The sequence below is a fragment of the Ovis canadensis genome, chromosome 18, assembly GCF_042477335.2.
Source record: "Ovis canadensis isolate MfBH-ARS-UI-01 breed Bighorn chromosome 18, ARS-UI_OviCan_v2, whole genome shotgun sequence".
In the NCBI taxonomy this organism is placed as follows: Eukaryota; Metazoa; Chordata; class Mammalia; order Artiodactyla; family Bovidae; genus Ovis; species Ovis canadensis.
Genome location: NC_091262.1, coordinates 39,217,723 through 39,228,162, shown reverse-complemented (window position 1 = coordinate 39,228,162; position 10,440 = coordinate 39,217,723). Strand labels below are relative to the sequence as shown.

Sequence of the window (10,440 nt, the reverse complement as noted above, 5' to 3'; positions counted from 1 at the left end):
GAGGAATTAGGAGACTGGGATTGACATACATATACTACTGATGTTATGTATAAAATAGATAACCAATGAGAATCTAATGTATAGCACAGGGAACTCTTCTCAATGCTCTGTGATGACCTAAATGGAAAAGAAATGCAAATAAGAGGGGATATATGCATACATATGGGCTTCCCAGGTGGCAGTAGTGGTAAAGAACCACCTGCCAATGCAGGATATATAAGAGACATGGGTTCAACCCCTGGGTTGGGAAGATGCCCTGGGAGGAGGGCATGCAACCCACTCCAGTATTCTTCGTGTCACAAGGAGTCTGACACGACTGAATCAACTTAGCATGCATGCACACATATGGATAGCTGAGTCACTTCGCTGTACAGCAGAAACTAACACAACATTGTAAAGCAACTATATTGCCAATAAAAATTAATTTTGAAAAGTCAGGATAGTCATTCTTCTTTGTGAGATTTTTACTGGAAGGGGGCTTGAGGGAGGTTTCTGGGGTGCTTGTATGTCCTGTTTTGTTTTTTTTTCAATCAGGATGCTAATTACATGCATGTGTTCCATTTGTGAAAAAGCATTCAGCCAGTCACGTATGATTTGTGCATGAAACTAACTGCTTATAATTCATGCATATAACAAAACCTCACAGCATGCTACTTCATCATTTCCAGTTTATTCTCGATTATATTTGGAGAGGCAGATTTTACATGATAGCTTCAAACCAACCATTATACGTTAACCAAATTTTACACAAGCCATTTGAAAAAAGATCTAAAAATGTGCTTAGTTATTGGTATTATATAACATTGATCAAGCACCAAGAGTGCGCTGAGAGCTTTACAGAACAAACATAGAAAAGACAGTCCCTGCCTTCGAGGATCCCCACTCCTTTAGACTCTAAAGTTCAGAGTCATGCACATAAAACTTCACCTAATATTTCACACCCCTTTATTCATAAGGCATAAATAAGGAAGTTTGTTGCATTTCTCCTTGTTAATAAATATCGAATACCCTTTTCCCCTGTTATACCAACTATTATTAACATTGTTGCCTTTAAATACAAATTTCCAAGGTACAACATACAGTATACTCTGATTTGGTATTCACACAATTGAGCACAATCTTCTTGCAGGCTGGTTATAATATGAAACAGGTTGGATTTCAACGTTCACACATTTTTATGCCACTTAACAGAATTGTGTATTCTCGGCAGAGCTTTTTTTGTTAAGAAAAAGGAGGTGCCGTGCTCTTAAACTGATATACTATAAACAAAGACAGCACTGCCATGAATCCAATAAGGGTATCAGAGCTTATGTAGGTTCCAAACAGTGACTTTCAGCACATCTATTAAGCCAGCCTTGCAGATACAAACCACATAGCTGCATGCCCTAAAATACTAACAATTTATGATCAGCTAGTAATGGGTGATACAAGTATGATTTGCTTTACTGTATTTTCCATTTAAAGAAGGTATTGGCATAAAATATATGAAAATTGTGAGCTGGGAAATACACTTTGCTTCTCTGCAAGGCTGTGTTCAGAGCAAACGCAGACTGAAAAAGAGGATGTGATGATTATGACTTTATTTGGATAAAGAGATCTAATTTTAAAATAATTCCTTGATAATGTCCCATGGTTCATTTTTTTTAAATGCAAGAGAACCGAAGTGAATTTTTATAATATAATGATCTTCAGTTTAGGCACAAGAAATGGTACTTCATCAAAATATGCCAGATACGGTGGTAGAGGCTGTTGCCTACTACAGAAGTCAGGCCTGACTCTAGGTCGCCCACAGGGAGCTCATAGCAGCAGGAGATGAGAGGCAAATTTTAGAGGAATGGGTAGATGCTTCATTCCCATCCAGACTCTGGTCTTGACCCTTTCTGCAAACAGAAGGATGGAGGAGCTGGAGTGAGTCTAGAGGTCCAGGGAAAGAAAGTGTAACAAGCTTGGGATCAATGGAGAGAAAGAAGCCAACTATGAACTTCACATTCTCTAGACCCCAAGACTCCAAGCATCCATCAGGCTTCACGCCATGGCAAAAGTGCATAACTTGACACCAGACTCAGGGCTACCAAGCTAAGGACAATCGCTTTCCAGAGGAAACCCCCTTGCCTGGGGGTCACTGCTGTGTGGTCTCCCAGGGGGGTGACCAGGTCTGGATGTTTCCATGATGCAGCAATGAGTGCAGCCGAATTTTAAAGCTATGCTGGACTTAGAGCAAGACTCCATTTCTTTGACTACCTCCCCAGATATGAAAAGTGTAGGAGAAAATTCTTCACTTTTATGCGTTGGGAGGGTGCTTATACTCACACCCTCCCCAGGGAGCTAGGCACGTGGCCCAAAGAGGGCCCTTTAAGAAGAAACTCACCCAAGGGCAACGGCCATAGTGGTTTGGTAGATCCGGCATTATCCTACCTGGCAAATGAAGGAGTCCGAATGGGATTTGACAAATTTTTCTTAGCCTGGGTGACTGCATCTCGACTTCTCTGCAAATCACAAGGCAAGAGGTTGGCAACCTACCTACCTCTGCTGCTCTCGTGGCTTAACCTGTGATAAAGGGGAGAGCGTCAGGGTTGGGTGATTTCTAGAGTGGTATAGGTTGGGAGGAGACTTGGGAACCCACAACTCCAGAGGGTATTAATCTAGAATCCCCTTGGGGCTGAAAGAAACAACCTTATTTAATGTGCCCAACCCAAAACAGAGCACCAAAAGACTAAATTCTGACAATAGACAGTAATATATATTAATATATTTTTCATTTTCAATTATAAATCCTCAGGTTTCCATACTAAGGCTTAAATTTCAGTCACCTAGCTGAAAATCTATACATAAACATGAGACTATAAATAGAGAACATGAAGACCTCTAAAAACGAAGGTTTACTATAGATGAGAGCATCCATCCTATATTTATTAACAACACAAAATGTTCTGACTCCCCTTTGGGGGAACAAGAGAATTGGACACAGCAAGCTAAGCAGTATTTGGAAGATTTTAGGATGGATGCTGAATTCCTATTGCTTTAAAATCTGAGATGCTTCCCAAATTCTCTTTTAGGAATTTATTCTATCATTGGGCTTCCCTGGAGGCTCAGACAGTAAAGAATCTGCCTGCCACGCGGGAGACCTGGGTTCAATCCCTGGGTCAGGAAGATCCCCTGGAGAAGGAATGGCCACCCACTCCAGTATTCTTGCCTGGAGAATTCCATGGACAGAGGAGCCTGGCAGGCTAGAGTCCATTGGATCCCAGAGTTGGATGTAGCTGAGTGACTAACAATTTCACCTTTCTTTCACTGGAGTGACAGGATTCTTACTACCAACATTTATTTATATTCCACTTTGTTCTTGGAAGAATTAAGGTAGCTAGTTTTTGTCCATTGTTTTTCTTTAACCTATAACAAGACATTAGGATCTGATGCTGAAAAGGATTCTTTCTGTCCACTTATGTCAAAGCACCATTCAACAGGTGGAAACTGAGATCAAATTCTCATGAATGACAACGGCTTCCTTACACGGGAGAAATCTTGCTCTCAAGTTAATTAACAGAGAAGACAATAAACCAAAATCAGGTATTTAGATAGACATATAGATAGATAGATAGATAGATAAATGGTTAAATAGATCATCATTTTTTTGCACTGCTGACAAATATTTGAAACTATGGAGTAGGTGCTGGAGTAGTTGAGAACACCTCAGAGCCTTTATCATATTATCAACAAGCTTTCAAAATCTTTTTAAAGCCATTGGAAATGGCTGGTATTATTGGTGCACAGCAACCACGGTTTATAGTTAGAAGGTCAAAGTCCTGCCATTGTCTCTACTCAAGGCACAAGGACAAGTTCCAAAATCAACTCATGGTAAAAGGTGGAGGATCCGTACTACCAGGAGATAGGAGATGGAAGAGATGACCCACACACCAAGGCAAGAATGGGAGGTCCTTTGGGATACCTTGACTTTCAGATGTTGAGCATACATCACTAGCGAGCAGCCCTCCCATGGCTTGGGGTGGCCACTGAAAGGTCTCCTAGCCTGAAGACCTTGGCCTATTAAGCAAAGAGGTCGCTTCATGCCATGGCTGACTTGGCAGTCCAGTACCTTCCTACCCTGGGCACCAGGAAGAAGGTCCGGAATGTTTCCATGAAGATCTGCAACAAAGAGCATCATGATGACTGAAGGGCAAGTATGAAAAGTCAGTAGCCCTTGATTACAGTCAGCAGAGAAGTAAACAGTAACCCCCTATGGAAACATACCCTGTTACTTCACCTGCAATGGTCTAGGAACATGAAGGAAGAGAGAACCCAGGCTTTTCTTTCTCACCTTGCTCTCTCTTAGCTTTCCTTTGAAGAAGTATGTATTAACCATCTCCTCTATAGCATATTCTCCACCATGAATGGAAAGAATCCAACCAATTAATCTTCCTCTTTTTTTTTTTTTGGCCTGGAATTCAGTTTGTATCTACTGGTCATTCATTACATTCTTTCGGTAGGAAAAGATATTGCACTTCTTAAAATTCATCTGCGTCATTAAGTCAAAGCTAGTAGGTAGGTAGACATCTTTCTAGAATGAATATTTTCTGAAGACCATCATCACCATTTGCAGAAAAGCCTCCATGATTTCTGTTTTTCAACAAGTGGTGCCTGACCTGCCACGTGATTTTAGACTACAGAGAAAGATGTCAGAGGTCACGAGCCATTGGCAACATCGCCTCCAGCAGCTCATGATTTCATCGTGCAGATGGGCACCACGATCACCAGAATGACTGTGCACGCAGCCGCAGCAATCAGAGCCGCTATCTTGCAGACCTTGGCTCGTCTGAATTCGGCTTCTTTCCGTTTTAGCAATGAGTCGTAGCCCGGGGTATAAATGTCTTCCATCCAATACTCTAAGTTGTTTGGATTTAAAGATTCTTGAGTCTAAAAGTGAAGAGAAGATGTTAGAAAGATGGTGAATATTTGTAAACAGGTTCATCATCCTTGAAGCATCTCAACTGGTGCTTGAAGCACCTTGAAGGTGTCTGCAATTGGCAGCGGTGTCCAAGCTGCCCACCAGCCCCTCCTGAGATGGACCACCAAGGACTCGGGGTCCTGCACACCCCAGATTGCACCTGCCCCCTCTTACTACAAAGGTCATGATGGTCTCGACACAGGAAAACCCAGAGGTTTTCTGGGGACAAGCAAAACAGGGCCGAGACAAGTGAGAGTCTACACTTCAAGGGTGCACAGCCAAGAACAGGCTGGCCTCACTGTCGGGGAAGCAGGGAGGGTCACTGACAGATATTCTCCACTTACAGTCCTTAAGAACAGAGCTGTTTGAAGAAAGGCTGTTCTATTACTCTGATTCACTTTCCAGTTCTTCAGAAAAAGCCTCTACTGAAAAATCAAAGGCACCTCCCACAGAAGCAGCTCAAACAAAACATAAAATACTTCCATCTCAAACATCTGTCTAAGCAGGTCAGGCCACTGCTCAAAGGCCAGGTCTACAGACTGGCGGCAGACCACCCCCAGGCCAGGTGTGGCATCCCCAGTGGGAGGCCCCTCCCTGACATTCTGTCTCCTGGTCTCCCTGAGATTAACGATTGTCTGCGAGAGAAATATTGTATTTAACCTGTGTTGCCCATGAATCCTGTTCTCCGTGGATGGCTATAATCTATTTTCATAAAGAAAAGCAGTGTTCTCATTTTACAGCAAGCATTTAATAATGTGAGTGGCACATAAAAGCGGCAACACATTGCGATTCCAAGTTGAGGTCTCCTAAATCTCTGAAACACAAGTAAAATATCCATTTTGAAGATGTTCTCAGATTGGTCAATGCTGATAAAGAGGGGTGTATTACAAATTATGTACACAGAGAGAGAGAGAATTACAAAACAAATGCTTCCAAAACTTAAAAAAAAAACCAAAAACTCAGTGGTTCCAGGTTACTGGAATATTGATGATTTTCTCACCCACGTTAGTCATTCTCCACCTGTCCTTCCAGAGCAGTTCTCTGTTCTTCTCCACCTTGCTCTGCACCCCCCCCCCCACCCCGCCCAGATCTTGGTCCATATGGATGCATCCCTGGTGGGTTCCCTGGTGGCTCAGATGGTAAAGAATCTGCCTGCAATGCAGGAGACATGGGTTCAATCCCTAGGACGGGAAGATCCCCAGAGAAGGGAATGGCTACCCACTCCAGTATTCTTGCCTGGAGTATCCCATGGACAGAGGAGCCTGGCGGGCTACAGTCCATGGGGCCACAAAGAGTCGGACACGACTGAGTGAATAACACACACGCTGGTGAGTTCAGTTGGTGGACCACCAGTCCTCAGGATCCCTCTCTGATGGACTACATTTCTATCTGGCACCTGCTTTCACAGCTGTGGGTCCTGGTGGGTTTCAGAAATAGCTCCCATCTTTGGGCCTTCAGATCCAAGGGCAGCATCAGCCTCTCACTCATGCTGGTCCCTGGGTGCTTGCTGGGCTTTAAACCCCACCTACACTGATGCCAACAGTCCCCTCCTCCCATTCCCATCCTTCCATGAGTCCGCCAGCTGCTTCCTGATGGGATGCTGACAGTCCACACACCGTGAACCCCTCTGGCATCTCTATTGCTCTCCTGCTACTAATGGCCTTCTAGTCCTGGGGCCAGCAGACGCCAGCCCAGGAGCTAAATTCAGCCCAACACCTGCCTCTGTACAGCGTACAAATTAAGAATGGTCCTCACATTTTTTTAATCACTGAAAAAAAAAAAGAAAAGAAAAATGAAAGTCAGGGATATGTGAAAATCATAGGAAATTCAAATCTCAGCATCAAAAAAGAATGTTTTATCAAAACACAACCATGTCCAGTCATTTATTTAACACAAATTGTCCATGGCTGCTCAAGACTATTATGGGCAGAGCTGACCAGTTGAAGCCTAGGGTGCTGTAGTCCATGGGGTCGCAAAGAGTTGGACATGACTGAGAGACTGAACTGAACTGAGCAGTTGTGATGACGGAGATTGTAAGGACTGCTGGGTCTTAAGGTAGTTTCTCTCTGGCCCTTTAGAGGAGAGTTTGCCAACCTTTGTTCTAGTCTATTCAGCTGTTGTTTAGTCACTAACTCATGTCCCATTCTTTTGTGACCCCACAGACTGTAGCCCGCCAGGCTCCCCTACCCATGGGATTTCCCAGGCAAGAATACTGGAGTGGGTTGCCATTTCCTCTTTCACAGGATCTTCCCAACCCAGGGATCGAACCCATGTCTTCTGCATTGACAGGCAGATTCTTTATCATTGAACCAACCGGGAAGCCCTTTCCTGGGTAGATTTGCTTTATGTACTGCGATTCAGTCAGTGAAATTAACTATTTGTAATTAGTTTTTTTCAATAACTGCAAGCTCTCACGACACCCAGTAGCAGAGAGGTGATGCCAAGGTTTCACAGGACCCAGGGAGCATCTTTGATTGACAATTACACCTGCTGAACACTGGAAATGGAAACAGTATCTTTGCTGTATCCTCAAGGTGCCATTGCTGGTGAATTTATATCTTGAAACCAAGAGACAGAAAGAAGATGGTCCAGATGCTGAGGCTGCCCTAAGACAGTACCTGGGTCTCTGCAAAGTGATGGAAACAAGGAGGGTGGTGCCTTTCTGCCTTTACCAAGTTCCCGATACCTATTCTACTTTGCTGCAAACACCCTCAAAAGGCTATGAAACTCCTTGCTGTCTTACATTTTGTGAGACTAGATATATTATCCTCTACTTTTGAAAGTGATGTCACCTGAAGCTCTCTAAAGATCTTCAACTTTTTATAATTTCACCGTTAGTGCTTATAAATACTGGCACTTCAAAATCACATATATCTATAAGAGCACTTCTCTCAGACTCAGCCTTCCAGACGTTAAAAAGATGTTTCTCAATCTATGATTCATTCAGTTAACTGACCATATCAAGGTCACCCCATGATACTGGTGAGACACTGATTATTCCTCCAGGTGAGTCATTCATACCTCCAGGTCTTCCCTGATGCGTGGCATCCTGATACTCAAAGAGCACAATGTGGTACCCAAGGCAAAGTGTTAGGACCACCTCCAGGAGAAAAGAATCCTATACAGCCTGCTTGCCAGCAGGGTGGTGACAGGAGAGGATGTGGCCTGAAGGGTCAAGTGATAAGCAGCAGGCATCTGGACACAAGGTGCAGGAGGGGACAGGGGCCACGATATCTCCAGGGTCATCCTGATAGCACCACCCACCTGACTCTTAGGATTTGGCCAGAGATGCTCCTCCCCATAACTGCTGTCAGTTAGGAACCAACATAAACAAATGTCATTGTGGTCACTTTAGCGACACGAAGCCCCTCTATACTCTCACCACCAGAAAAATGAAATGGTGATGAGGCAACATATGCTGAAAGAACAGAAGTCTTATTACTAGAGAGTCTGACAGGAATTCAGACTTGTTGGACCTGCAGCAAATTCTTGAGTTTCTTGGGCCTCAATTTCCTCATTTACCTGCTTGAGATGAATGTCATCACTCCTGCCTGCAAGCCACTGCACGTTGCATGAGAGACTGTGGTAAAAAAGCACCACACAGGGGCTTCCCTGGTGTCTCAGTGGCAAAGAATCCACCTGATAATGCAAGAGATGTGGGTTCAATCCCTGGTTTGGGAAGATCCCATATGTGCAGAGCAACTGAGCCCGTGTGCCCCAACTACTGAGCCTGTGCTCTAAAGCCCACGCATCTCAACTACTGAAGCCCGCATACCCTAGACTTCAGGCTCCACAAGAAAAGCCACCACAATGAGAAGCCTGCACACAGCAGCTAGAGAGTAGCCCCCGCTCATCACAACTGAAGAAAAGCTTGTGCAGCAACAAGGACCCAGCACAGCCCAAAATAAATAAATAAACTGTTTTAAAAAACACCATACAGAGTTGATTGATTTCAGCATCCTTTCATCAGCCTAAATACATTTTCAGTCCCTGATTAATGCCAGGTACTTTAAATACATTTTTCTCATGTCTCACAACAACACCACAAGTTACAGATTATCATGGACAGTTAACAGGTGAGGGGCCCACAGCTCAAACAGGTGAATGTTCCAGGCTGCACAGCAAAGGAACCCTGGATGAGAACCTGCACTGTGGGAAAACACATTCCTTTTCTCACCACCTTCCTGCCCTTCCTGCAGACTCTTGGCTTCACAGCGAGGCAATGTCAAGGGATACCTTGCCATACCAGCCTCCACCAGCATCTCCCCAGCTGCCCTTTAAGTGGTGGGGGCATTCAGGGACCTGGAAGTACGTGACTGGCAGCGATAAGACAATGACCTCGCCGCCCACAGATCTAACTGGCAGGTGAAGGCAAGGTGCTTCCCTGCTCCCAAGATGATGCAGACACACAGATAGACGCAGCGTGGATGGAACCACCAAGATGCAAGTGTGGCCAAAACCCAGGCCTGCCTGTGGTTGAACAGCAAACACACTCTCTAGCCACAACTGCATTCACAGAGTTTCCAGGGATGGTGCTTACCTGGGGCTGCTCCGTACGGAAACATAATCCATAGCTTGGCTCCCACCAACATGCTTATCCCACGGGCTACATGTGGAAGGAGAAATCAGGCTTGTGTTCCATTAACCAGTTGGGCTCAAGTCTTAGGAGCAAGCATGAGAATCTGCTCTTGGTACGGAGTCTTAAATGCAACATTAGCAAATTGATGGCCAAGGTCAATCCACGAATGAAGCATTCCTGTTGCTAAATGTTTACAAGCCAATAAGCAACATAGCAATCCCCTGGTTACACATCTCTGCCTTATAATGTATTCAGGTTCAGTGTCCCATGGTGGGGACCAAGGGAGCTGAAGGGGAGGGAGTGAGTGGCTAGGGCATCCTTCATCCATTTCTGCATCCACTGGGGTGTGGCCAGGCTTCCCCTACCTCACCCCACCCAGGGCAGAGAGGCTCACCTGCAGGTCCAGGGCTGTCAGCTTGCCCTTGTCACCCGAATTGCGTGCATACTCCTCGATGGTCCAGGAAGGCTGGCCCCGCTTCACCTCTGCCAGCTCCGTGAGCCGCATGTCCGTGTACAGAGGGTTGCTCTTCATGTGGGCCTTGAGAGAGGCGGGGTAGGGGTGAGGGCTGAACACCTGCTCCACCAGGAAGCCGTCCTTGGGCTGCTTGGGCAGGCGGTGCTGCGGGGGGATGTCGTACTGCCTGTCTGCCTGCAGAGGGGCACAGAGAAGTCCAGGAGGCCACACAGATGTGGTCAGATGTCACACTGGGCAGACCCCAGCTTTTCATCACTAGGTGCACCCCAGGTAGCAACATGCAGTTATTCATGAGCAAATAGAAGGATTGCCTGTATTGGGGGATATTTACTAGGAAAAGCTTACGACATTAATACTACTCATATGACCCAACATTTCTGTGCCAGAAAGAGACAATTTTATCTAATCTTCATGCCATGGCTACTACTATTAACACACATTATT

The 10,440-nt window shown here is 45.0% G+C and overlaps 1 protein-coding gene across 2 annotated transcripts in view; it reads right to left on the bottom strand.

Annotated features, from left to right (window-relative positions):
- Nucleotides 1-651: 651 nt before the first annotated feature.
- Nucleotides 652-10,440, bottom strand: part of MINAR1 (membrane integral NOTCH2 associated receptor 1) — a 36,732-nt gene continuing 26,943 nt past the window's right edge. Inside the window, exons 3-7 of one of the 2 annotated variants that reach the window (XM_069558976.1) lie at nt 9,916-10,170; nt 4,316-4,911; nt 3,947-4,143; nt 2,416-2,547; nt 652-1,880 (exon numbers count right to left, since the gene is read on the bottom strand). In XM_069558976.1, the coding sequence (XP_069415077.1) occupies nt 4,714-4,911; nt 9,916-10,170 (453 nt within the window). In that variant the 3' untranslated portion in view covers nt 652-1,880; nt 2,416-2,547; nt 3,947-4,143; nt 4,316-4,713. The remainder of the gene's footprint in view (nt 1,881-2,415; nt 2,548-3,946; nt 4,144-4,315; nt 4,912-9,915; nt 10,171-10,440) is intronic. The other variant, XM_069558977.1, reaches the window with a different exon arrangement.